The 27,870-nt window shown below is 40.9% G+C and overlaps 1 protein-coding gene across 2 annotated transcripts in view; it reads left to right on the top strand.

Annotated features, from left to right (window-relative positions):
• The window catches only part of TAF1A (TATA-box binding protein associated factor, RNA polymerase I subunit A), a 31,123-nt gene extending 13,563 nt beyond the window's left edge, over window positions 1-17,560 (top strand). Inside the window, exons 5-11 of one of the 2 annotated variants that reach the window (XM_043567802.1) lie at window positions 3,495-3,693; window positions 7,066-7,196; window positions 8,495-8,653; window positions 11,937-12,003; window positions 12,818-12,941; window positions 14,005-14,159; window positions 17,082-17,560. In XM_043567802.1, the coding sequence (XP_043423737.1) occupies window positions 3,495-3,693; window positions 7,066-7,196; window positions 8,495-8,653; window positions 11,937-12,003; window positions 12,818-12,941; window positions 14,005-14,159; window positions 17,082-17,194 (948 nt within the window). In that variant the 3' untranslated portion in view covers window positions 17,195-17,560. The remainder of the gene's footprint in view (window positions 1-3,494; window positions 3,694-7,065; window positions 7,197-8,494; window positions 8,654-11,936; window positions 12,004-12,817; window positions 12,942-14,004; window positions 14,160-17,081) is intronic. The other variant, XM_043567803.1, reaches the window with a different exon arrangement.
• The last annotated feature ends 10,310 nt before the right edge of the window (window positions 17,561-27,870 follow it).

The following is a 27,870-nucleotide window of genomic DNA, read 5'->3' as shown; positions in this document are numbered from 1 at the left end:
TTCGTGTCTGAGTAGTTAAGTCTTTAATTCATTTTGAGTTAGTTTTGGTAAGTAGTAGAAAATAGAGGATGAATTTCATTATTTTGAGAGTATCTAATTTTGCCAGTAACATTTATTGAAGAGACTGTCTTTTCTCTATTTATTGAGTATTCTTGGCTTCCTTGTCAAAAACTGGTTGATTATATATGTGTGGCTTTATTTCTGGGCTATTGATTCTGTTCATTGGTCTATGTGCCTGTTTTATGCAGGCACCTGTAGCTTTATAATGTAGTTGAGTCAGGAAGTGTGATGCCCCAGCATTGTTCATTCTCAGGATTGCTTTGGCTATTTGGGGTCTTTTGTGACTCCATACAGATTTTAAGATTGTTTTTTCTACTTGTGTGAAAAATGACCCTGGAATTTTGATAGGATTACACTGAATTTATAGATGGCTCTGACTCTTAAATGTAGAGAACAAACAGAGGGTTGCTGGATGGGTTGTGGGAGGGGGGATGGGCTAAATGGGTAAGGGGCTTAAGGAATCTACTCCTGAAATCATTGTTGTACCATGTGCTAACTTGGATGTAAATTATAAAAAATAAATAAATTATAGAATGTGCAGGGAAAAAAATACAGATGGCTGTGGGTAGTATGGACATTTTAGCATATTAACTCTCCGATCCATTCATAAAAATGTTTTAATGGTCCTAATGTGTAGGCAGAGCTCCCTTTCTAGATTTTTTTTATTAAAGCCTCATCCAAAAACATTGAGTCTCATCCAGAAACATTGTGATGTTTCCAAAATGGTAGACACTTCCCTGTCTGTGGTATACATTTAACTAAAAGAGTACTTTTTCAATGAAGTTTTAAAATGCTTTGCTTTTTAATTTTTTTCAGTATCTCTAAAGTTCTTGAAACACAGCCATACCCATTCATTTCATTGCCACAGCTGCTTTTAGTGTGACAAATGACAGCATTGAGTAGTTGTGACAGACCATATGGCCTGCAAAACCTGAAATATTTACTCTGTGGTTCTTTTTTTGTTTTGTTTTTACTTTTTCTATTTTCCAATTTTTTTATGGTGGTAAAATATATAGACCATAAAATGTGTTATTTTAACCATTTTGAGTGTACAATTCAATAGCATTAATGACATTCACAGGGTTGCACAGCCATCGCCAGTGGTTTACATTTTTCATCATCCCAAACATGAACTCTATGCCCGCTAAGGAATTACTCCCCATTCTCTCTTCCCAGCCCCTGGTAACCTCTAATATGTTTGCTGTTCTATGGATTTACACATTCTAGATTTTTTCAATGTTTATTTATTTATTTTGAGAGAGTGCACGCCCGTGCACCACTGGGGGAGGGACAGAGAGAGTCCCGAGCAGGCTCTGTACTGTCAGTGGCAGAGCAGAGCCCTACGGGGGACTTGATCCCACTTGATTGGGACCTGAGCTGAAAGTGAGAACCGAATGTTTAACTGACTGAGCCACCAGACACCCTGATCTATTCTAGGTATTTTACATAAGTGGAATCAAACAGTATTGGTTCTTTTGGGTCTAGCTTATTTCACTCAACATCGTGTTTTCAAGACTTATTTATGTTGTGGCAAGCATTAGAAATTTTTATGGCTTTTTATGGCTCATTAGCATTCTATCGTATGTACCTATCACATTTTGTTCACACATTCATCCATTGTTGGTGGTGAACATTGGTGTACAAGTATCTCTTTGAGTTCCTGTTTTGAATTCCTTTCGGTATATACCTAGGAGTAGAATTGCTGGGTCACGTTTTATACGTATAAAATGTATGTAAATCTGTATGTAAGCAAATATAAAATATACAAAGATACAAGTCTACGTTTAACTTTGCACCATTTTACATTCTCACTGCTTTCTTATTTTGAAGAAAGATTTCTCCCAGTTTAGGATTCTTTTCTTAATTAGAAAAAATTTCCGGAGTTTCTCCTTACGTGCCAGGTGCTCTCTTGCGATCTTATTCTCTGGTAGCTCAGGTATGCTACGGGTGGAATTTAAACAGAAGCAGCTTATGGTTCTGCTTGAGGAAGAACTTTCCAGCTGAACGGTTGGAAAAAGAAATGGCCTGTCTTGGTGTGTGCTCCCCTCTCTTCTTTCAGGAAGACACTGGTTAGCCATTTGATTGGGGAGGGAGGGTCGAATTTTAACTAAATTATTGGTTGGGTTCTTTTAAGCCCATAGAATCTATTCAGTTGAAGTAAAGAAACCTGAAAGGAACCGTATTTCATACTCCAGAGTCCGAGGGTGATAATTAAGATAGGCAGTAAAACATTTCTTGTAAAACACTTTCTGCTATTTTCCAGATAATGTGCTAGACATAGTCCTTGCAGTAGAGGGAGACGGGCATGTATGTGGAATCAATTATGGGTACCAGAGTAGAAACGCAAGATACAGTGAGAAGACGAAGGAGGGAATGGTCAGCTCTGGAATCAGAGGGCTGGGATTAAATGCATAGGGGAGTCACGGAAAGAAGCGATGCTTCAGCTGAGGCTGAAAAAACAAGTGGGTGTTTACTGGGCAGATCAGAGGAAAAGCTGGGCGGGCAAGGCAGGGATTGATGAGAATTTGATAGCCCTGCATCCAGTGCTTCAGTTACTCTAAAAGTCACTTGGGTAGAAGCCAGGGGAAGTCGGTTGGGTCCTCTGTGCCATCCCCAGGGAGCTTAGTTTTTCCTCTGTAGGCAGTGGGAGCCATTGAAGGTTTCACACAAATGAGTGTCAAGATGGGGTTTCTTTGGCAGCCCCATGGAAGGCAGATTTTAGAGGGACAAGATCAGAGAGACCAGTTGAGAAATTACTGAAGTAGTTTGTGACAAAGGCCTTGAACTCTGACTCTACTCACATGACTAACTGTACTTCCCGTTATTCCCCTCTTTAATATCCTCCCTACTTGTGATGCTCATTCTTTGTGTAGTTCTTCTTGCTTCTATAGTATGCATTCACTTTTCCATTTGAACCAATGACATTCTTCAGTAGTCCTTTTTAAGATGTTTTCTCTGAGCTTCTATGACATCTATAAAATAATGTATTGATCACCTGCTGTGGACCAAACTAGGCAGTAGGTGGGATGCAGGTATTATCTCATTTAATCTTTATAACATCCTTCTGAAGGGTTAATAATAATTGTTCCATATTAACAGGTAAGACTCAGGCCAAGTAACATACTCAGGTTTACGTAGCTTTAAGTAGCATCTGAGCCAGGACTATCTGTCTTGAAAGCGTCTGTTTGTTTCACTAAATGACACTGCTTTCTTTTTGTGAGTTTACATAATTTAGCTCCCATTTGCATAATGTTAATTGTTTCATGTATCTTTCCTCTTTGCTAAATTGACATTTTTGATGATAGAGACAATATTGTTACATCACCTATGTACTACCAAGGATTTAGCCCCAGCATATATATTTACTGAAGTTTTGGATGAACGGATATCTAATGACCTGTTTGTCAGTGGGCTTTTTCTTTTTATTGTTGCAGATCTCCTTACAACATGCATTATACCTTCTGCATCATGGAATGCTTGAGGATGCAAACAGAAATCTCAGTCGTGCAGAGACGTGGAGATACGGTGAAAAGTCATCGTCCCAGGAAGTGTTAATCAACCTTATTCAGGCCTATAAAGGGCTTTTACAGTATTATACTTGGTCTAAAAAGAAGATGGAATTGTCTAATCTTGGTGAGCGAAGATGAGTGTACTTTTTATGGCTATGAGACCGAATCAGAGGGACAGACAGGATCTTTTTTTTTTCCTTTAAGTTTATTTATTTTGAAAGAGAGACAGTGTTCGTGAGTGAGCACGCAAGTGGGGGAGGGGCAGAGAGAAGCAGAGACAGAATCCCAAGCAGGTTCTGCGGCACCAGTGCAGCGCCCAGTGTGGCAGTTGAACTCAGGAACCATGAAATCATGACCTGAGCCAAGATCAAGAGTCAGATGCTTAACCGACTGAGCCATCTGGGTGCCCCTAGACAAACAGGATATTAAGGAATAACCTCATTCCCCTACTTTGAAGCCTGGCTCTTTCCAGATACTGCAGAGAACAGACATATCTATTGATGTAAAATTCTTGATCATCCTTTGTAATATTTCTGATATATCATACTTTTCAGACATAAATTAGGTGATGCATAAATTAAGTCCATGACCATGTTAGATTTATTGTTTTTTTAATTTTTTTTTTTTTTTTACATTTATTTATTTTTGAGAGACAGCGTGAGCTGGGGAGGGGCAGAGAGAGGAGACACAGAATCTGAAGTAGGGTCCAGGCTCTGAGCAAGCTGTCAGCGCAGACCCTGGTGCAGGGCTTGAACTCATGAACCACGAGATCAGACCTAAGCCGAAGTTGGACACTCAACTGATTGAGCCACCCGAGTGCCCCAGTTTATTGTTTTTTTAAGTATTTTCAAGAAAGGGTACAAATTTTTTTTTTAGTAGACATTATTGCATATAATAAACATTTCTTCCTGTGTATTTATTTGTTTTTTAAATTTATTTTTACTTATTTATTTTTTTAAAGTTTATTTATGTAAGCAGTTTCTATACCCAGCATGGGGCTTGAACCCACAACCCCAAGATCAAGAGCTGCATGCTCTACTGACTGAGCCAGCCAGGCGTCCCATTTTCCTGTGTGTTTAGAATGGAGTTTAGTTTGTTTTATAATGTTCGTTTTTTTAAAAAAGAAATTTATTTTTAAGTAATCTCTAAATTCAGTGTGGGGCCTGAACCTACAGCCTGAGATCAAGAGTTGTACGACCTTCTAACTGGGCCAGCCAGGTGCCCCTGTTTTACGATGTTATTCTTCATATTCATATTCTTCATATTCTTCTCTAATATGCTTAGAGAATAGGGCAAGGTAAAGTTGTTTTGTTTCTGTACAAAGGTCATGATTTTCTTGATTGACCACACCAGGAGTTGGCTGCAAGTCCCTACTTCTCAGAGTTCCCTTTCTCTTGTTTCCAGTGGTGATGTTACCTCTCCTGTCCCCGGATTTGTGTTTAATTCTCTGCATCTTCCTTCTCTTGTGTAGTTTTCCTCCATAGCTTCTCTAGGATTAACCCTTTTTATTTTCTCATCCTCCATCCAAATCTCAGTCCCCGTATATATTGGCTAATATGTATAAGCAGTGATTCCTTATGATACTTATATGTACGTAGTATTCCCTTGGTCTCTTGGATATGCAGGTTCACTAATCTCAGAATTCCATTCCCTCTTTCTGAGTATGATCTCTCCCAAGACACTCGTGAAAAGCTGTCTTCATTGTGATAATCTTGTCCAGTCTTCATGCTTCCTCTCCGTCTAGAAGGCCATCTGCCCTTCCATGACTCGTTAGACCCCCTCATTCTCATACCATAAACCTCATAGCTCTATGTCTGACCTATATCATTTGACTCTTTACCTCTTGCTTTTTAATTGTCCTAAGTTTTTTCATGTCTGTTTTATGTTGTATCTCTTCTTTCTTCTAGACTAATCAGTCTTCTGAGGTTACATATCCCTTATTTCTTTGGTTAACCTTGACATAATGCCTGGTATAATTTTCTTTTTTTTTTTTTTTGAAGGCTTATTGAGGGACACCTGGTGGCTCAGTCAGTCGGTTGAGTGTCCGACTTTTGATTTCAGCTCAGGTCATGATCCCAGGTTGTGGGATTGAGCCCTGCCTGGACTCTGTGCTGAGCGTGGAGCCTACTGAAGATTCTGTCTCCCTCCCTTTGCCTTTCTGCCCTGCTCACACACTCTCTCTTTCTGTTTCAAAATAAATAAAACTTAAAGAACTAAAAAAGGCTTATTGATATTAATTGATTAGATGAGTTTTAAAGTCAGTATTTGCCTTTTTCTAACCTTCCTGGTTAGGTGGAATTCAAACAAACATTGATGATAAAAGCAGTAGGAACATGGCATTTGCACGGTCTCTTCCACGGGTAGATGATTTAGGACCTTTCTGCAGCTGACGGCTTGTTCGCTACCAAGAAGACATAAAGATGACATAATGTGTGGAGCTCTTTAGATCATCTTTAACTTTGGATGTTTGTTTAATAAAGAAAGGTTAGGACTGGTTCTGTGTAACTAAACTCATGAGAACATAACACCTGAACGAATGCTCAGTATTGGCTTGGGATTTTTCTCTGTTGCTCTTGGCCTCTCCTGGTTGGGTTTGACGCACTGGTGACTGGAGACCCCCTTCCACGGTAAATTCACAGTCCACTTCTACTGACTCAGGGGTGTGCTTTTTTTTTTGCTTTTAAAATTCTTTGTAGTTTCTTAACCTATTTTCCCTTTATCACTTCATATTCAGGTCCATATTGATATATATTTAGTTGATCCTCTGGGAGGAGAATACCTATGCATTTTGGGGAAGCGGAGGGGCTGTTATTTTGGCCAAAAATAAAAAGTATTTTGTTTCTGTTAGCTGTCACTTTTGGATGACTAACTTTTCTTTTAAGTTTTTTTAAAAAATATTTATTTTGAGAGAGGGGGAGAGAGAGAGAGCGCGTGAGCGTGCACGAGTGGGGGAGGGGCAGAGAGAGAGGGAGACACAGAATCTGAAGCAGGCTCCAGGCTCTGAGCTGTGGCACAGGCACAGAGCCCGAAGCGGGGCTGAAACCCACAAATGGTGAGATCGTGACCTGAGCTGAAGTTGGTCGCTTGACTGACTGAGCCACCCAGGTGCCCCTAGACTAACTTTCCTTTTAAACCTTTAAGACTGTGAAATATAACATGCAGAAAAAGTGTGTACACAAATGTGTGATAAAATGAATGATTTAAAACAAATATCCAGGTAGCTACCACCTAGGTTCATTCTCAAAGCTCCCCAGGTATGCCTTCCTGACCACACTTCCTTTTGTTCCTTTTATGTGTGTTGGCAGGGAGGGAGGGAGTTGGGGGTGGGCGGGGAGAGTTTGTGAAGATGTAGTATTATTCTTTAAATGTTTGTTAGGATTTACTGGCGGAGCCATCAGGGCCTGAACTTTTCCTGTGGATAGTTCATTGATTGCTGTTACTATCAGGAGTGTCCTCGATAGTGAATAACTTTCAAAAATCTTTTATCTCTGAACAGATGAAGATGATTATGCTTACAACACAGCGTCCCAGACTATGCTCAACCACAGTTGGAAGACATCGGTAAACCTTGGTGCCTTGATTCAAACTCCTGGAGTTTGGGACCCTTTTGTGAAGAGTTATGTAGAGGCACGTAGGCTTCTCATAAAGTTTTATTCGTTTCATTTTGTTATAAGCCTTATTTTTATTGGTCAGAAGGCAACTAAATGGAGAAAATTGTTTTGTTTTTTTTTAAAAAGACAGAGAGGGGCACCTGGCTGGCTCAGTCAGTGAAGCATGCAACTCTTCATCTCAGGGTTGTGGGTTTAAACCCCATGTTGGGCATAGAGACTACTTAAAAAAATAAAGTCTTTAAATAAATAAAAATTTTTTAAAAAAATTTAAAAGAGGGAATATGATACGTCTTTTTGGTCTGAGTCATTTTTGTTTTACTAATATCCTGTAAATGTTACTGTTTTTGTTCCCCTCACCACAGAATAATGGGTCATGGTCGAATATTTATAAAATTAATAGCAATATAATTTGTAAATGTTAATTCGTTACTATTCTTATTGAATTTAGAAGGAAAGCAAAAAGTTGGTTGTAGCTTTTTTAAGTAGGCTTTATGCTCAGTGCGGAGCCAACGTATGGCTTGAACTCACCACCCTGAGATCATGACCTGAGTTGAGATCAAGAGTCAGACACTTAACCAGGCGAGCCACCCAGGTGTTCCCAAGCAGAAAGATATTTTATATTTCGTGGACTAGAGAAGACCAGGGGACAAAAATCTGAAACTAGGTCATAAAGTGGGATGAGGAATAATGGCTTTTCGGAAGTTCGTCAGGGTGCTGTGTCATCTCAGAGTTGCTGTGAAAGGACGGGGCGGGGGGGGGGGGGGGGCTTGGCACTGGGAATAAATCTTCAGAATTTTTGAAAGTTACATAAACGCTAACGTGATAATTATGCTGTCAAAAGGTACTCTCTGAAACCACGTGCCAGTGAATCTGGGAATTCCCCTGTGTGGGTGGGAACGAAAGGGAAGGAATCCTAGCCCCCATGTGCTCCTTCTGTGGCTGAAGTCATGTCGGCACTGAGGTTAGCTGCTTCGTGGGGTCTTTCTCGCTCGTCGGTGGGCCCTGCTTTGAGGCCTTCGTTTCTTTCAGGAACAGTTCCTAGGTTGAAGTGGCTGCATTTTTCAGTAACAAAAATGTGATCAGGAAGAAATGGGAACCCATGTGGGCCTTTGTTGTAAGTGATCTGTGTTCCACAGAGGTTGTAACGTATGCTGGTGACAGCAAAAACTGCCATTACTGTCATTCCCGGTACAGGAAGTACTGTTTGTCGTTTTAGTGAGTTTTTGTACCCATCAACAAAGTCCAGTTGTGCATTATCTTTCGCACAGCTGTCTTACAGAATTTAGCAAAGATATCGTGACTTATTTTATACAGATGCTGGAGTTCTATGGGGATCAAGATGGAGCCCGAGAGGTACTCACCAATTATGCCTATGATGAAAAGTTCCCGTCAAATCCAAATGCTCACGTCTACTTATACAACTTTCTAAAGAGGGAGAAGGCACCAAGAGAGAAACTGATAAGTGTGCTGAAGGTATAAAATGTTTATTTCAATGACTGAACAGGGTCGGAGATCTACTTTAAGACATCCTTAGGGGCGTATGGCTGGCTCAGTTGGAAGAGCGTGTGACTCTTGATCTCAGGGTGGTGAGTTCAAGTCCCATGTTGGGTAAAGAGATTACTAAAAAAAAGAAACTTCAAAACATCCTTAGGTCGTGCCTTCCAACTTGCAGATTCTGGCACTCCTAGCAAGTCACTCTGTTTGTGTGATGGTGCCCTGAGGTGGACAGAGGGGATCCCGCCCTGAGGTGCTGCCCTGAGGGGATCCTGCCACGGCCGGCCGTTCCCCCATCGCCCTGCCCAAGTGAGACTGAGGGCAGAAACCCTTTGCCACCCTTCTTGGAAAGTTCTGCTTTGATAATTTTTGAAAATCGGCTTTATGGAACCTTTCACACACAATAAGACACTTATTTTAAGTGTACACTTGAAGGCGTTTTGACAGAGACATACATCCACGTAACCACCATGATGATCAAGACGCTGGACATTTCCATCCTCTCAGAACATCTTTGATTTCCCTTTTGTAGCCTATCTACCCACATTTTTCTGGCCCCAGGCAGATAATGATCTGCCTTCTGTCACTACACATTAATTTTACCTCTTCTAGAATTTCATACACGTGAAACCTGCAATATGTGCTCTTTATTGTGTGGCTTGTCTTGCCCCGCGTGTTTTTGAGAGTCATCCGTGTTATTGTGGGTGTCCGTAATTTGTTCCTCATTACTGCTGTGTAGTGTTCCATTTCTACACATACACTTCTTGATGGTGTATTTTCACTTTTTGCCTGCTATGAATGCTGAGGTGAGCACTCACGTACAGGGCTTTGTGTGCATATATATTGTCGTTTTTCTTGGGTAACTGTATGAGTGGAATTGCTGGAAAATTTGAAACAACCTCATAAGAAACTGCCCAACTGTTTTTTTTTTTTTCCGATTGAGATGTAACTGGTGTATAACGGTATGTTATTTTTAGATATACAGTGTAGCAATTCAGTATTTGTATGTATCGCAAAATGATCACCACAGTAATTCTATCACCACACAATTACATCTATCACCACGCAGTTACAACCTACTTTTCTTGTGATGGGAACTTTTAAGATTTATTCTCTCAGAAACTTCAAATATACAATACTGTATTAACTATAGTCACCATGTTCTATATTATATCCCCAGGACTTAGGTTTATTGTATAACTGGAAGTTTGTACCTTTTTCTTTGTTTTTTGCTTTCGAGTTGTATTAGCTCTTTATATTTTAGATATTAAACCCTTACCAGATAGGTGATTTGCAAATATTTTCTCCTTTCACTGGGTTGCCTTTTCATTCTGTTGATGGTTTCCTTTGCTGTGCAGAAGCTTTTTAGTTTGGTGTAGTCCCACTTGTTTTTTTTTGCTTTTGTTGCCTTTTGCCCCACCGGTCTGTGAAGTGACCATACCATTGACATTCACGCCATCAGTATGTGAAGGTTCAGTTTCTCACTTCCTCACTAACACTTGGTATTGTCAATCGTTTGAATTAGTAGCCATTTTAGTGGATATGCAGTGGTGTCTCATGTGGTTTTAAGTTGCATTTTCCTAATGACTGATGATGTTGAGTATCTTTTCATATGCCTGTTGGCTACTCCTGTATCATCTTTTGTGAAGTGTCTGTTCAAACGTTTTGTCTCTTTTTTTAGAGAGTAATTTGTCTTCTCATGGCTTTGATAGTTTTATATAATCTGTTCTTACCTAAGGCATGTGACATAGGATTCACAACATGGACTGAGAATATTTTCTTCCAATCTGTGGCTTGCCTTTTTTTTCTTAACAATGTCTTTTGAAGAGCAGAAATCTCTAATTTTGAAGTACAATTTATGCATTTTTTCTTTTATAGTTACTACTTTTTGTCCAAGAAATCTTTGCCAAGCCCAAGATAATGAAGATTCTCTTCTATGTTTTTTTTTCTTTTTTCTAGAAGTAGTACAAATTTGTGTTTAGGTCTATGATAGATTTTCAGCTAATTTTTTTAAGTATTTTATTTTTATTTCTTTAGAGAGAGAGAGCATGAGTTGGAGAGAGAAGGGGGGGGGAGAGAGAGAGAGAGAGATAGAGAGATAGAGAGAATTCCAAGCAGGCTTCACGCTCAGCACAGAGCCTAACATGGGCTCGATCCCATAACCCTGGGATCATGACAAGCTGAAACCAAGATTCGGACACTCAATTGACTAAGCCACTTAGGCTCCCCTTTCCATATACATTTTTATTTTTATTTTTTTAATGCTTTTTTTCTTTTTTTTTTTTTTTTTTTCGAGAGAGGGATACCATGAGCAGGGGAGGGGCAGAGAGAGAGAGAGAGAGAGAGAGAGAGAGGGAGGGAGGGAGGGAGAGAGAGAGAATCCTAAGCAGGCTCCTCAGTGCAGAGCCCAACACAGGGCTCAGTCCCACACACTGTGAGATCATGATCTGAGCCGAGACCAAGAGTCGGATGCTCAACCAAATGAGCCGCCCAGGCGCCCCTCCATATACATTTTTAAATCAGCTTGTCTAGTGCTAGAAATTGTCTTGCTGGGATTTTCAATCTATAGATCAATTCTGAGAAAATTTACATTTTCACAGTGTGGAGGTTGCCAAATTGTGAACATCATATGTCTTTCCATTCATTTAGGTCTTTTGTTCCCCTATGAAATGTTTTATAGTTTTTATTGTATATATTTTGTTAAATTTATCCCTGTTTCATGTTTGGGGTTGTTACTGTATAGGACATTGCTTAAAAATTTCTTTTAATGGTAAAATATATATAACATAAAATAGACCATTTTAAATGCATTTTTATTATTTTTTTAAAATTTTTATTAAAAAAAATTTCTAACGTGTATTTTTGAGAGAGAGAGAGAGAGAGAGAGAGACAGAGCATGAGTGGGGGAGGGGCAGACAGAGAGGGAGACACAGAATCTGAAACAGCCTCCAGGCTCTGAGCTGTCAGCAGAGCCCAATGTAGGGCTCAAACTCACGAACTGCAAAATCATAACCTGAGCCGAAGTTGGACGTTTAACCACCTGAGCCACCCAGGCGCCCCGACAGGGATTTTTAAAAATAGCTTTACATAGAACACCTTTCTATACCCAAATTGAAACTGGACAAGAGCAAAACATGTTTTAAATCCTTGATTCATTTACTGAGGGCGTATTAGGCAATAAGGACCTTATTTGAAACTAAGCTGAAATTTGAGGGATGCTGTTATCACGTGTAAAATTTACAAGATTATTTTTTTCTTCCAGATTTTGTATCAGATTGTACCATCTCATAAACTCATGTTAGAATTCCATAGATTACTGAGAAAATCAGGTAAATAATTTTTATTTTGTAGCTCCATGTGCAGATAAGCTGTAGACTAGCAAACTGTGACCCATGGGCCAAATCCACCCCTAATCTGTTTTTATAAATCAGGTTCTTTTGGAGCATTTATGTGTTGTCTGTGGCTGCTTTTGCACTACAACAGCAGAGCTGTGTAGTTGTGACATAGACCATATCATTCACAAAGCTTAAATATTTACTGTCCCTTTATTAGGAAAAGTTTTCTGACCCCTGCTGTAGAATATGAGGCAATATTTAACACAAGAGAAATGGCTTCAATATAATTCACCTCATTTAATCTCTGTTGCATTTCAGCTCGGTATAGAAAAGAACATTTTTTTTTTAAGTAGGTTCCATGCCCAGCACGGGGCTTGACCTCACAACCCTGAGATCAAGAGTCATGCAGTCCACCAGCTGAACCAGCCAGGCACCCCAGAACATAACTTCTTCATAGAAGGAAATCAGCTTAAGTCCAATAGGTACTGGGACTGTGTCAGTCCCTCTCCTGTTAGAAGAGAACATATATAAAATGCCTACATAGGGCAGGTGCTTTAATGTTCTCAGTAAAGTATAGCTCATTTAGAAATCAGACTCACCACTCTGACTTCATTAGCAAAGACTAAATTAGTGAATTATTGAATATTTCAGATTTATCACAGGAGACTATGAACAGAATGAATTATTTTAAACTGTTAACCAAACTAGAAGGCTTACAATTCAGTAATATTTTATCAACTGAATATATATTTTTAGCTTTGTGCACTTCAGTATCTTGTGTAAACTCTAATTGTTGTGACCATTGCAGAAAAAAAAGACCACCATAAACTTGGGCTGGAAGTATTATTTGGAGTCTTAGATTTTGCTGGATGCACTAAAAATATAACTGCTTGGAAATATTTGGCAAAATATCTGAGACAGACTTTAATGGGGTAAGTAAAAGAAGCAGTATTTATTACTGGCTCAGCATCAGTAAAATTTCCCAGTATTGTAGCTGATGTCTGTCAATGTTTAAATATCATTCTTTGCTTGTGTTTTTTGATTTCTTGAATTGTGTCTTCAGTTGTTTCTTCTGGGTACATCAGAAGCAAGGAAATAAGGTCATAGGTAAAACATACAAAAATTCCATTAAGATTTTTTTATGGGGACACCTGGGTGGCTCAGTCGGTTAAGCGTCCGACTTTGGCTCACGTCATGATCTCATGGTTCATCGGTTCGAGTCCCACATTGGGCTCTGTGCTGACAGCTCAGAGCCTGGAGCCTGCTTTGAATTCTGTGTCTCCCTCTCTCTCTGCCCCTCCCCCACTCATGCTCTGTCTCTCTCTCTGTCTCACAAATAAACATTACAAGAAAAAAAGATTTCTTTTATTGTGTCCAAATAAGTACTGTACCTTACCACTGCAGTACTAAAGAATGTGCGTATTTCCAAGTTGGAAATGATGACAAAAAGGGGTCATTCCCACTCTCCGCCAGGCTGTTTGTAAAGCTCTTGGTGATCTGTGTGTCATCATCTTGTAAGATCACATGGAAACTGCTTTTCTCCCAGCTGGTTTTCAATAATTTTTTGTGGGGCTTTTTAGGGCCTCATAAGATCATCGTCAGTTATCCATACCGCAGATGTTTAAGTCCATTGTGAGCTGGATATCTAAAACTATCCCTCTGATCATAATACCATTTTGAGAAAAGAAGGAGTGGCCCTTGTCATTTTTTAAAAGTGTTTATTTATTTATTTATTTTTGAGAGAGCACATGCAAGTCCTGGCAGGGCAGAGAGAGAGAAAGAGAGAGAATCCCAAGAAGGTGCCATGCTGTCAGTGCAGAGCCCAATGCGGGGCTGGAACCCACGAGCCATGAGATCATGATCTGAGCTGAAGTCAGATACTTAACCGACTGAGCCACCCAGGCTCCCTTCCACAGACTCTTCTTAAGTTCATATGCTGCCATTATAGGTCCATCTCCATCACTGACCTTCTCTTTTGACATTTTTGTTTTCCAGGAACCACCTTCCCTGGGTCCAAGAAGAGTGGAACTCCAGGAAAACCTGGTGGCCTAGCTTTCACTTCAGCTCCTTTTGGGCAAAAAGCGATTGGAAAGAAGATAAAGCTTTGGCTTGTGAGAAGGCTTTGGTAGCTGGAATACTGTTAGGAAAAGGTATGGGGTTTTTTTTCTTCTTACGTAGACGTAGCTTTTGGACGATTTTGAAATGACAAAGTGTGACCATTCATTCATGTCACAGCTTACTTGGTACAGTGCCCAAGGACATTAGATGCTGGAGAGGATAACTGGTGAATGGAAAAATGAACCTTGAGTTGGGGCCAGGTGATCTGCTTGTAAGGACTGTCCGTGGACTGGAAGCTGATGTCATCTTGTTGATTGCGTTGCTTGCTTTTTATGCTGTAATTTGCGTATCTTTAGGGGCCAATTAAGATAGAGGATGCAGACTGTTTCCACAACAACCGCATAGAAAGTTTACTGACATTGTCCACTTGACAGTATTAGAAATAGAAAAAGATTCTTTGCTGACCTTATTGTTTGATAATAGCTCTGCATTATACTTACTTATCTGTTCTGGTTCGGAGGGAACATTTCTCCCGTAAAAAGAGTATACCTCCTATTAACTTATTTAAAAATCCTCTTAAAGAAAGGGAAATTGATCTTTTCTTCGTGGAACATGCTGGCTGTTAAAACTCTCAGCGCTCGGTGCCAATGGAGCAGGGAAACTGTAGGTCAGAGAAAAAGTGAGTGTCACCCGTGTCCATGAGTAAGCAGTCTGTTGCTAGAGAGTTCAGAGTATCCTAAAGAGATTCTTCAGCTCGGTTGTGAGATCGTTGGTTTTATTTTGGAATTAGTATTCTCAGTGAGTGTTTCAGATGATTACAAGGGTTAATGAAATGCTGGTTCCTAAGAGGAAAAGGACAAATAAATAGGAAAACAATTGTAAGATTTCTCTCTTAACACACTGATGCCAAGGAACAGAAATGGGATTCAGACTGAGATTTCTACTTCCTTATGAGCGTAGAGGCATCTAGTACAGATATCTGAAGGGGTCTGTGTTTGAGCCGAGTCTGGACTGATTTTCCAGTCTGTCACCTTTTCCTGTCACTTAGATCAAACAGTTAACCTTTGGGACCCTCTCTCTGAGTAGGCTTCCTAACACCTGTCCATGCTGCCTACGGGATTGTTGTAAGCATCAAGTGAGCGTCACATCAAAGTGCTTTATAAATTCAAAAGTGCTCTGTGAATATCAGGCATAATCATGCCTGAAAATGGGTACATTTCTTTTTCCCGTGTTAGTGTGGGGGTTGAGTCAGTCTGTTCAGGAGTTGAGCTGGGTTTTGTCCGTGCTCTGGTTATCCCCATTCTATCACAGGATTCAAATTCTGGTCACCATCTGCCTTTACTTCATGCTGAGAGCAGGGTCTGGTAGCTGCCCTTCCTCCCATGCTCTGGTAAGGCAAGCCAGGCCCTTTGTCCTTGTGACTATACGTCTTCTGGTGGAGGAAGGAGTTTGTAGGTTATTTGGCTTTTTCTCTGTGTTAGGGTGAGATCAGAGTTCTTTCTATCTTTCTATATTCTAGATGGAAGCAGAAATCTGTGTACAAAGTATTTTGTTTTTGCTAAAGTGGTAGATGTGTTTGGAAATACAGATTATTACATTAACATCACAGCACTGCTTTCTGGCTAATAAAACGTTAGTAATTCTGGCATAGTATTTCAGGAATAATGGTTACTGTAGGTACAGTATATATCCTAGCAATTTCCCAGAGAAGATGAATGTATGGTGAGACTATAATGAAATTAGTTCTTATGTGATTTATTTATGGTCTCACTCGTCAAATATAAAAAAAATTCTCTTCTTTAAGGTTTATTTATTTTGAGAGAGAGAGAGGAAGGGAGTCGGGGAGGGGCAGAGAGAGAGGAGAGAGAGAATACCAAGCAGGCTCTGCACTGACAATGCGTAGCCTGACATGGGTCTTGAACTCATGAACTGTGAGGTCATGACCTGAGCCGAGATCAAGAGTTAGACGCTTAACCCAACTGCGCCACCCAGGTGCCCCTAAAAAAATCTCTTAAAATACCCAGTTTACATTTTTATTTATTTTTTTGAAGAGAAAGCGTGAGTCGAGGAGAGGGGCTGAGGGAGAGAGGGAGAGGGAGAGAAAAAGAGGGAGAGAGAGAGAGAGAGAGAGAAAGAAAGGGAGAAAGAGAGAGAGAGAAAGAGAGAAAGAAAGAGAAAGAGAGAGAGAAAGAAAGAGAGAGAGAAAGAAAAGAAAAGAAAAGAAAGAAAAGACAAGAAAAAGAAAAGAAAAGAAAAGAAAAGAAAAGAAAAGAAAAGAAAAGAAGAAATCCCAAGCAGGCTCCACGCCAGTGTGGAGCTCGATCCCACAACCCTGGGATCATGACCTGAGCTGAAATCAAGATTTAGACGTTCGTCCAGACGCACCCAGTCTAGTTTTTTTTTAATAGAAATTTGATTCATGTTTGAAATACTTGACCAGTGAACCGATGGCATTGTAAGACTGTGAAAAGACCTTTGTCAGAGCTGCCCCATCACCATCCAGCTGCTCTCTGGATGGCTAGAACGGCTGGCTAAGTTCTCATTTCTTCTGACCTGTGAGGAGTTCATTTTAATCCTTCACATCAAGGTTTTCTTACAGAGAACCTTTGTATTGTTACAGATGCCTCTTCCGCTGTTTTACCAGCTGACATTGAAAGGGAATTTGTAGTAATTTGCTTTTGGCGAAGTCTCATTTAATATGTGAATATATGTATAATATGCATATCACCTTAACTGGGGCTTAGGAGGCAGGGTGGAACCAGCTAAAGTATGTGCTTTAATTAGCAACCAATCAGAAACGTTTTCATATGTAGAAAGTGTGCGTTTCACTGGTGATAGCTCTTAGAATGTGCTCAGGATACCTTGGTATAGATAATACAAATCCATCTTATTTTCATAATCGTTAGTATGCCAGAGTTGAAGTAAAATTTTCAAAATGTGGAAATATACTTGAAGAATTTGATAAGTATTAAAACTCTTTGTTGATTTTGCTTCGTTTGTTTTTTTTGTTGTAGGTTGTAGATACTTTCAGTATATTTGCAAACAAGATCATCAAGTCTTAAGGAAAAAAATAAGGCGGATAAGGAAATCTGTGAAAAAACACAGTATTGTAAATCCAGGACTCTGATACTGAATATTAGTTATTTAAGATGAATAGCTACAGAAATTTAGTAGCTCGGTAGGTGTTACTGAATGTATTTAATTGGCGTATCTATGATGTAGTTTATATTTTTATATTTTTCTATATTTTCTATATTTCTGTATTTTCTTTTATTGTAATTATAGCTAAAAAAGAAACAGCCTTGCTGCTTTTGTTCTTTGTAAATAGCATATTTTTCTTTTTTGTACCATTAAATATAATATTTATTAAGAAATAAACCTTCAAATAAGAAATATATTTGTTTAATTAGAGAATACAGGTCTACGGCAGTTATTGCTGTCTGCAGATAATTTCCTTCTGACTGTTGTATAATAAAACATAACTTGCAGTGTTGTTAAGTGGATTTCTATTCTTGGAGTTTCTAAACGATCCACATTAGGTTTACCATCATAAGGAATATATTGGTCATGAGTTCTCTTGAGGAATTTTGGAAACAGAGAAGGATTTAGGAAAGGAATTCTCTTTGTTTTGGGGGTATTAAGACATGGGGGCTTGGGGCTAAGTGACCTTCTGACAAGAGAGCTACCTTTGACTCTAGAAGACTAATTTGGGTCAGAGCGGGTAGAGGGTTGGCCTGACTTCAAAGGGCTCTAGTCTGTTGTTGTTTTGCCAAGCACAGCAATCTGAGACATGCTTTGGAACTCCTGTGCCCCTTACCTTTCTCTTGGAAACGGGGATGTGGCAGTAGGCAGCTGGACAGTGGAGAAGCATCTGCCAGTGAGATGGTATCCCAGGGTCACACAGCCCAACGGGAAAGCTTGGCTCAGAAGCCAAGAACAGCGTTCCTGGAATAGGAGCTGGCGCTTTATGTAATATGTTGTGGTAACTGGTAGAGCGAGTGCTTCTTCGAAACTGTCTCAGCTCTTGCACATTTACGGTTCAGATAACTTGTATTTGAGTTCCGTGAAGGCTCACTAACTTTAGAACAACCCCAGTATTTAGATGGCAAACCTCACATTTTCCCCACTGGCTTTAAACCATCTGCAAGGGTCTCCTGGGTAGCTCAGTCAGTTAAGTGTGTGACTTCAGCTCAGGTCATGATCTCATGGTTCATGAGTTCAAGCACCGCATCAGGCTCTGTGCTGACAGCCTGGAGCCTGGAGCCTGCATCAGATTCTGTGTCTCGTTCTCTCTGCCCCTCCCCGACTTGTGTGTCCACATTCTCTCCCTCTCTCTCTCTCTCACAAAAACAAACATTAAAAAAAAATTAAAAAGAAAATTTAAACCATCTGCAAGAAAATAGCACAAATTATCCCTTGTCAGTAGCTTGGTTCAATATTTTATACTTAGTAAGATGACTCAATAAATACTCATCCTTTTAATATACATGTGAAACACGTAGGTGCCCCACAGACCAACATAAACCAAGTTCAAGTGACCACATGGGTAGGACCAGGTTTACTGCTGGGGGCTGGCCACCCACCCTTCTGTGGAAGGTCAGCCCTACAGGAACGACATGCCCGGATGACATGGGCAAGGTCTCAAAGCTCAGGCCGAGATTGTCAGGGCATCTCCTCTCTGAAACTTTAGTCGAAAGCTGTTAAGTAGGATTTACGGGTTCTCATGATCTCTGGCAAATGGAGGTGGGAATGCAAGAGAAACGAGTAGACTTGGTTCTTGGTTTCCACACAGAGCTTAACTTGCTAGGGTTTTCATGCCCAATGATCATATTGCACGATGCAGTGAGAGCGGTGTGAATCTACTGTGATTTTTAGGTCCACTATAGTCAGTTTCATGAATAATAATGGCTAAAATTTATCAAGCACTTTGGGCTTTACATGATGTCTTACTGTCCCCACAATCTTACGAGTTATTCCTGTTTTACCCAGGAAGGAAGGGGGGTCTCAGAGGTTAAGTGACTTGCACAAAGTCACAGCTCATAGATGGTGGCACCAGGACCCTAACCTGACCACTGTGGTTCCAGAGAGCACGCGCTCTGTACTGCGTGTACTGCCTCCCAGTTCCGTCAGTGTTTGTGACCCGCAGAGCCCTGAGCTAGGCAGCAAGGAAGAGAGTAGAGGGGATTCGCAACCCAGAGCCTAGTAGCTCCAGCAAAGCCTGTCCTCTGCCGGGCTCCGTAGGTCGGTCTCCCCTCTGTGTCCTCACTGGTCCCTCACAGCCTCTTCTCAAATCATCACATTGTTATGTTATCTTTGTACATTTTTTTATTAACATTTAGTTAATTTTTTTTTTAATTTTTTTTTTCCAACGTTTTTATTTTATTTTTGGGACAGAGAGAGACAGAGCATGAACGGGGGAGGGGCAGAGAGAGAGGGAGACACAGAATCGGAAGCAGGCTCCAGGCTCTGAGCCGTCAGCCCAGAGCCCAACGCGGGGCTTGAACTCACGGACCGCGAGATCGTGACCTGAGCCGAAGTCGGACGCTTAACCGACTGTGCCACCCAGGCTCCCCAACATTTAGTTAATTTTTGAGAGAGAGAGAGACAGAGCACGAACAGGGGAGAGGCCGGGTGGGGTGGGGGACACAGAATCCGAAGCAGGCTCCAGGCTCTGAGCTGTCAGCACAGAGCCCGACATGGGGCTTGAACTCACAAACTGTGAGATCATCACCTGAGCCAAAGTTGGACGTTTAACTGACTGAGCCACCCAGGCGTCCCTGTCCTTCTTAATAGTACATTATCTGAACTTAATAATCTTTTATCGGCAACCCTCAACAGAATTTCTAGCGCATTAAATATTGAATAGAAGGGGCACCTGGATGGCTTGGTCAGTTGAGCGTTCGATTCTTGATTCCAGCTCAGGTCATGATCTCACGGTTTGTGACTTTGAGCCCCTCATAGGGCTCTGTGCTGACAGTGCGGAGCCTGCTTGGGATGGTCTCTCTTTCTGTTTCCACCCCTCCCTACCCTCGAAAATAAATATAAATAAACATTAAAGAAATAAATATTGAGTAGAACTGAATGGAAATTCATGAAAGCTATTGACTTAGTGTGCCTGTTGTATGGGAAATAGTATCTTGGGGCTCCTGTGCCCAGGGTAGGGGCCTCGGGAGACTTAGGTTTGACTTCTGGGTTTATCATTAGGTAGTTCTGTGACTTCTTGGACAAATTACTGAGCTTTCATAGTTTCTTTACCTGTAGTTGAGAGATAGTAGGATTTCTCTCACTGGATTGCTATGAAGAATGAAAAATACAACCAATGCCTAGGATAATAATGAATACTTAACAAATCTTTTATTTTTATTTTTTTAAATTTATTTTTGGTTTTTGAGAGACAGAGCACAAGCAGGGGAGGGGCAGAGAGAGAAGGAGACACGGAATCTGAAGCAGGCTCCAGGCTCCGAGCTGTCAGCACAGAGCCCGACGCGGGGCTCGAACTCACGAACCGTGAGATCATGACCTGAGCTGAAGTCGGAAGCTCAACCAACAGCCACCCAGGCGCCCCAATACTTAACAAATCTTAAGTGAACACCCATCATGACGATTTTAGACAGCAGATAACAGGAACTAAATAAAGATAATTTAAAGTCTTGGTTTCTCTTAAAAGCCTCTGAAATACAGAAATTGTGCAATAGTTGAGTTCATGCTTTCTGCTAAAATACACCCATCTTTCAGTCTATGGACAGTGTAGCCATCAACCACGGACTCAAGGGCTTCACACGCTTTTGAAGATACGCAGTCCACCGCTCAGTTCCCTCCTTGCTCAGCTGCCCGCAGCTCTGATCTCCGGCTCACTGGCTTAGCGGGACTGCCGTGCTTTGCTTGGGACTCCGGCCCAGTGCGCTGTTCGGGAGAGGTTGTTCCAAGGTGGAGAAGTCAGACTGTGTAGAACTTAGTTTATGAGTTCCACTTCTTCGGTAATCCCGGTCTTGTGCTGTCTGTTGTCCACTGCCTGAGAAACAGTTCCTCATATAGTTGATCTAGATTAGATGACAGGCAAAATAACTAAACTAAAATTAGGACCTTTTGCCTGTCAAATGATACCTTTAAGAAAATTAAATGTAGTCTGTTAAAAGATTTGTGGGGCATCTGGGTGGCTCAGTTGGTAGAGCGTGTGACTCTTGATCTCGGGGTTGTGAGTTCGAGTTCTTTTTTTTTTTTTTTTTTAATATATGAAATTTATTGTCAAATTGGTTTCCATACAACACCCAGTGCTCATCCCAAAAGGTGCCCTCCTCAATACCCATCACCCACCCTCCCCTCCCTCCCACCCCCCATCAACCCTCAGTTTGTTCTCAGTTTTTAACAGTCTCTTATGCTTTGGCTCTCTCCCACTCTAACCTCTTTTTTTTTTTTTTTTCCTTCCCCTCCCCCATGGGTTTCTGTTAAGTTTCTCAAGATCCACATAAGAGTGAAACCATATGGTATCTGTCTTTCTCTGTATGGCTTATTTCACTTAGCATCACACTCTCCAGTTCCATCCACGTTGCTACAAAAGGCCATATTTCATTCTTTCTCATTGCCACGTAGTATTCCATTGTGTATATAAACCACAATTTCTTTATCCATTCATCAGTTGATGGACATTTAGGCTCTTTCCACAATTTGGCTATTGTTGAGAGTGCTGCTCTAAACATTGGGGTACAAGTGCCCCTATGCATCAGTACTCCTGTATCCCTCGGGTAAATTCCTAGCAGTGCTATTGCTGGGTCATAGGGTAGGTCTATTTTTAATTTTCTGAGGAACCTCCACACTGCTTTCCAGAGCAGCTGCACCAATTTGCATTCCCACCAACAGTGCAAGAGGGTTCCCGTTTCTCCACATCCTCTCCAACATCTATAGTCTCCTGATTTGTTCATTTTGGCCACTCTGACTGGCGTGAGGTGATATCTGAGTGTGGTTTTGATTTGTATTTCCCTGATAAGGAGCGATGTTGAACATCTTTTCATGTGCCTGTTGGCCATCCGGATGTCTTCTTTAGAGAAGTGTCTATTCATGTTTTCTGCCCATTTCTTCACTGGGTTATTTGTTTTTCGGGTGTGGAGTTTGGTGAGGTGAGTTCGAGTTCTACATTGGGTGCAGAGATTACTGAAAAATAAAATGTTAAAGGGGTACCTGTGTGGCCCAGTTGCTTGGGTGTTCTCAAGATTGAGCCGTGCACTGTGCTCTGTGTTGACAGCATGGAGCCTGCTTGGGATTCTCTCTCTCCTCTCTCTGCCCCTTCCCACTCTTGCTCGTGTTGTCTCTCTCTCTCTCTCTCTCAAAATAAATAAACATAAAAAATTATTTAAAAAATAATAAAATCTTAAAAAAGAAAGTATTTGCAACACAAACTGACAGGATTAAAATAAATCCAGATCAATAAGAACAGGAGAAAGAGCCCAATAGAAAAAAATGGACAAAACACATGAACAAGTATTTCACAGAAGGTAAACTTGGACCACAAACACCTAAGTCCGAGAAATGCAAATCAAGAGCATAGTGGAATTCCAGTTCAGACCCACTCAGCAAAAATTAAGATGATGGGGAATAAAATACAAGAAATAGGTTGGATTTTTTTGGTACCATTTACCAATACTATTCTTGAGTGTTTACTCGAGAAATGCTTGTACGTGTGCACCAACAGACTGGGAATACTAGAAAAAACCCACAAATGCTTAGTGGCATGAGAGCGGATAAATTGTGATGGTCGCACAAGGAAAAATGAATAAACTGTAGATTTATACACCAATGTAGAGGGGACCCCGTAACATAGTGAAAGAAACGTGTCCCTGTGTATGACTTCATGACTACATAGAGTTCAAACTCTAAAGTGCAACTAAACTAAAATGCTTATAAGTATATATAGCTTGTGATGAAGCTACATATATTAAAAAAAAAAACAAAAACGAAAAACAAGAGAATGATAAACAAAACTCCCATGCAGAGTGGTTACCTCTGAATGGGAGGGCAGAGGGAAAGGATGGAGGAAAAGCTCATCATTAAGGGACGTAAATTATTGTTAATGGTCTAGTTTTTTAATTAAGTGGCAGGCTCTCCGTGGACTAATACTGACAGTGCGTGATGAGCCACGGGTTGTGGTTTATCCCATTTTGTGCACTTGGGGCTACTGTAAAAAATGGAAAGGACCCTACAATATCTGATTCCATTTATACGAAATGTCCAGAGTAAGCAAGTCTACAGAAATGGAGAGAGTAGACTAGAGATTGCCTAGGGCGAGGAGAGGGGGGTGGATGAGAAGATGAGGCGGAAGTGATAGCCGGAGGGGTGGGTACAGGGTTCCTTTGGGATCATGGTTGCAGAATTCACTCTGCGAATATACTAAAAAGCATTTAATCGTGCACTTTGAACGAGTGAATTGTATGGCATGTGAATTTTATCAGTGACACTATTACCAAAAAGAAACAAAACCAAAAAATCAACTAGCTTTATGGAGTCAGAAAGTCTGGATTCAACCAAGCACCTCACCTAACTGAGCCTCACGTTTATTCTGTAAAACAGGGTGATCTGAGAAAGGCAGAAAGTGCTTAGCATGAGTCTTGGTGCACTGGTTTTCTCAATAAGTGGTAACATTTATTATTATGAACAACAACAACAACAAAGGAAATTAAACCAAAGAAATGAACACAAAACCAGGCCAACCATTCTTTAATGAAGGGGTAAGTGTAGCCTTTTGGGGTCTAGTTATTTATCCATATTTATAGCACAAAGGCTTTATCTGCTGGATTGCATTAGAGTATTTATATTTTAGGGGCACCTGGGTGGCTCAGTTGGTTCAGTGTACAACTCTTGATTTCGGCTCAGGTCATAGGATCAAGCCCTGCATCAGGTTCCGAGCTGAGCATGGAGACTGCTTAAGATTCTCTCTCTTCCTCTACCCCTCTCACCCACATACACTCTCTCTAAAGTAAAAAGAATACATAAAATAAAAATATAAAGAGGAATATATTTTAAATTTTGTTTCTTTTAATGTTTATTCATTTTTAAGAGACAGAGAGAGACAGAGCATGAGCAGGGAAGGGGCAGAGAGTGAGGGACACACAGAATCTGAAGCAGGCTCCAGGCTCTAAGCCGTCAGCACAGAGCCCGACGCGCGGCTCGAACCCACAGACCGCGGGATCATGACCTGAGCTGAAGTCCGACGCTCAACCCACTGAGCCACCCAGGCGCCCCTAGAGGCAGATCTTGAATTTGTTTCCGCCTTGTCAGCCCCACGATGAGAGACCCCACTGTCCGTTGTTTATTTATTACCTCCTATTATGCCTATACCAAGAATTCACACATTCTTATCACCGTGCCGGGATCTTCATTCAGTCAATATACTCCTTAATTGGCAGGCTGCGTCTGACACAGATTTTTCTAAGTGAAGAAAACAAGTTAAAGTGATTGCTATACTTTTCATGTTTTGATACATCATCCTAAAGGAATGAACAAGATCTGGGCTGTAATTCAGAACACCTAAATTTTATTGCCATTCACCCAAAGCAGGACCGTAAGTATTTCATGGAACCTCGCTGAGACTTAATTCACTTGTCTATACGTTCGTGATAGAGTATCTCCCCTGCTTACCTCAGAATTTTTGTGACGATCAGATGAGATGAAGTGGGAGACAATACTTTGTGAACTGTAATGCATAATACAAATGAAGAGTTATTAATACTTTCCTTAATCTCAAACACACCTGTTCGTTTTCATACAGTGAGAAGGCAGTTAGGCTGTGGCCGTGAAGACAGATAAACTTCGAGAGAAAACGAACTTACATGAGAAGGTACTGGCTAGAACATCTATTTTTTTTTTTTAAGTTTATTTATTTTAGAGAGAGAGGGGACAAGCGGGAGAGGGGTAGAGAGAGAGAGGGAGAGAGAGAATGTGCCATCAGTGCAGAGCCCGATGCAGGGCTCAAACTCACAAAGAGATCATGACCTGAGCCAAAATTCAAGAGTCAGACGCTTAACCGACCAAGCCACCCAGGTACCCCTAGAGCATTTCCTTTTCTATTTTTTTCTTTTCTGTTGCATGGTATGATGCTAGAATGAACACCAGACCTGAACCTCTCAATATGACTTTTTAAAATGCAACTCTTGATCTCAGGGTCATGAGTTTGAGCCTCACATTGGGTGTAGAGATTACTAAAAAAATAAACTTAAAAAAAAGAAAGTCACTTGCTATATGAAAGTGTGTGTGTGTGTGTGTGTGTGTGTGTGTGTGTGTGTGTGTGGCTGTTATTGGTTGAATCGTGTATCCCCAAAAGGATATGGTCAAGTCCTAACCCCCAATCCTTCAGAATGTGACCTTGTTTGGAGATTGGGTCTTTACAGAGATAATCAAGTTAAAATAAGGTCGTTGGGGTGGGTCTAATCCAAAATGACTGGTTTCCTCATAAAAAGGGGAACATTTGGACACAGACATGCACCCAGAGAATGCCATGTGAACAAAAAGACAGAAATTGGGGTGATGTGTCCTCGAGCCAAGGGTACAAGATTGCCTGTAAACAAATTCTTCACAGCCCAGAGAAAAACCAGCCCTGCTGACAGCTTGACCTCATCTTCCAGCCTTCAGAAGTGTGAGACAATACATTTCTGTGGTTCAGGCCGCCCAGTTTTGTGATACTTTGTTACAGCAGCCCTAGCTGACGAATAACAATATTTTTTTAAATGTTCTGTTTGCCTCCAAGGTTGGAGCTAAAGTGATTTTGCTACACAATCTGGTCCCAGTTTGCAGTTCTAGATTTTTTTCTCCTAAACTCACCTAACAGTCAAAACTTGGTTTTCTCTTCTTCTCCACCTGGACTTCATCTGAATACTCTGTTCCATCTTCATTAGGATTTTCTTAGCCACTCCAGTCTGATACCCCCTCTCCTTCCTTGGGATTCCTACGGGCAGTTTGTTCCTTCCTTATTGTTGTCTGAATATCATCTGCCTAGGATTATTTGGACTCTTATTTTAGCCTTTCTTCTCAGAGCATAAACTCCTTGAAAAAGTTCATTTCGTGCATCCATTTTCTGTTAAATGTTTCTCTTTCAGTATCATGCTTTGTGCATGATGATAAATATCTATGGTAAAATTAGTAACTGTATAGTTAATAACCTGTATTATGTTATTATGTCTAAAATATTATGTAGTCCCATCTGAAATGTTGCATCTTTTAATAATCAAATTTCTTTTAATAATCTTTTAATAATCAAATCAAATTTGTGCTGTCACTGTGTCTGATGGGACCTGCTAGCCAATCTCTCCCTGTCAATTTTGAAATCCATCTTTGCCCAAAACAGTAAGATCTGATTTGGATTTACATGTCCTGGGTAGATAGGAATTATTATGTCCAAGGTTTTTTGTTTTCTTGTTTTGTTTTTTTTTTAATGTTTTTTTTTTTTTTAACATTTATTTATTTTTGAGACACAGAGAGACAGAGCATGAACAGGGGAGGGGTAGAGAGAGGGAGACACAGAATCTGAAGCAGGCTCCAGGCTCTGAGCCATCAGCCCAGAGTCCGACGCGGGTCCTGAAACTCACGGACTGCGAGATCGTGACCTGAGCTGAAGTCGGACGCTTAACTGACTGAGCCACCCAGGCGCCCCTGTTTTCTTGTTTTTTAAAATATAAGTTTGTTTATTTTGAGAGAGTGTGAGCAAATGGGGGAGGGGCAGAGAGAGGGAGAGAGAGAATCCCAAGCAGGCTCTATGCTGTCAGCACAGAGTGTCATGCGGGGCTCGAACTCACAAACTATGAGGTCATGACCCGAGCTGAAGTCAGGTGCTTAACTGACTGAGCCACCCAAGCACCTTGTTTTTGTGTTTTCTGTTTTTTTTTTTTTTTTTTTTTTAATACTGTGCTATAATTCTGTAAACCCAGCCATTAAGCATTATTTTCCAGGGCGCCTGGGTGGCTCAGTGATTAAGTGTCCAACTCTTGATTTCAACTCAGGTCATGACCTCACAGTTCGTGAGTTCCACCTCGGAGTCGGGCTCTGTGCTGACAGTACAGAGCCTGCTGCATGGGATTCTCTGTCTCCTCTCTCTCGGCCCTCCCCCACTCATGATCTCTTTCTCTCTCTCTCTCTCTCTCTCTCAAACACTTTTTTAAAAAAGAATTATTTCCCAAGAAGGAGGCATTCCTTTTAAACTCAGTATTTTTTTTTTTTTTTTTTTTGTGGCAAAGGGAAAACTGAGACATAAATGTCAATGAAAGATCCAGAAGTACTCTCAGGTCCCACGTGGAAAGAGAGAATGCACTTATTCCTACTCCTCGTGGGGTCAGACTGTTACCTCCCATGTCTGAGAAGGCATGGTGTGTGAATCCACTGGTTGAAATCGGTCCATGTGTTTTTTACTCGTCCCACCCAAGGCTTCCAGAAGGGTGACATTATCTAACCTCTCAGCAAACAACCCCATGGAAACAGTACAGTCATCAATGAATCACGGATGCTGTATTATGTTTTTTTAAAAATTTTTTTTAACGTTTTATTTATTTTTGAGACAGAGAGAGACAGAGCATGAACGGGGGAGGGGCAGAGTGAGAGGGAGACAGAATCGGAAGCAGGCTCCAGGCTCTGAGCCATCAGCCCAGAGCCCGACGCAGGGCTCGAACTCACGGACCGTGAGATCGTGACCTGAGCTGAAGTCGGCTGCTTAACCGACTGCGCCACCCAGGCGCCCCTGTATTATGTTTTAAAAAGCAGCATTCAACTAGGGATGCTCTTGAACAGTACAGACAGGAAAGCAGGGGTGTGTTGTTGATGATTCTT

The sequence above is a fragment of the Prionailurus bengalensis genome, chromosome E4 (assembly GCF_016509475.1).
Source record: "Prionailurus bengalensis isolate Pbe53 chromosome E4, Fcat_Pben_1.1_paternal_pri, whole genome shotgun sequence".
NCBI classification, from domain to species: Eukaryota; Metazoa; Chordata; class Mammalia; order Carnivora; family Felidae; genus Prionailurus; species Prionailurus bengalensis.
The sequence above is the reverse complement of the archived record's forward strand: the minus strand, read 5'-3'. Positions and strand labels throughout refer to the sequence as shown.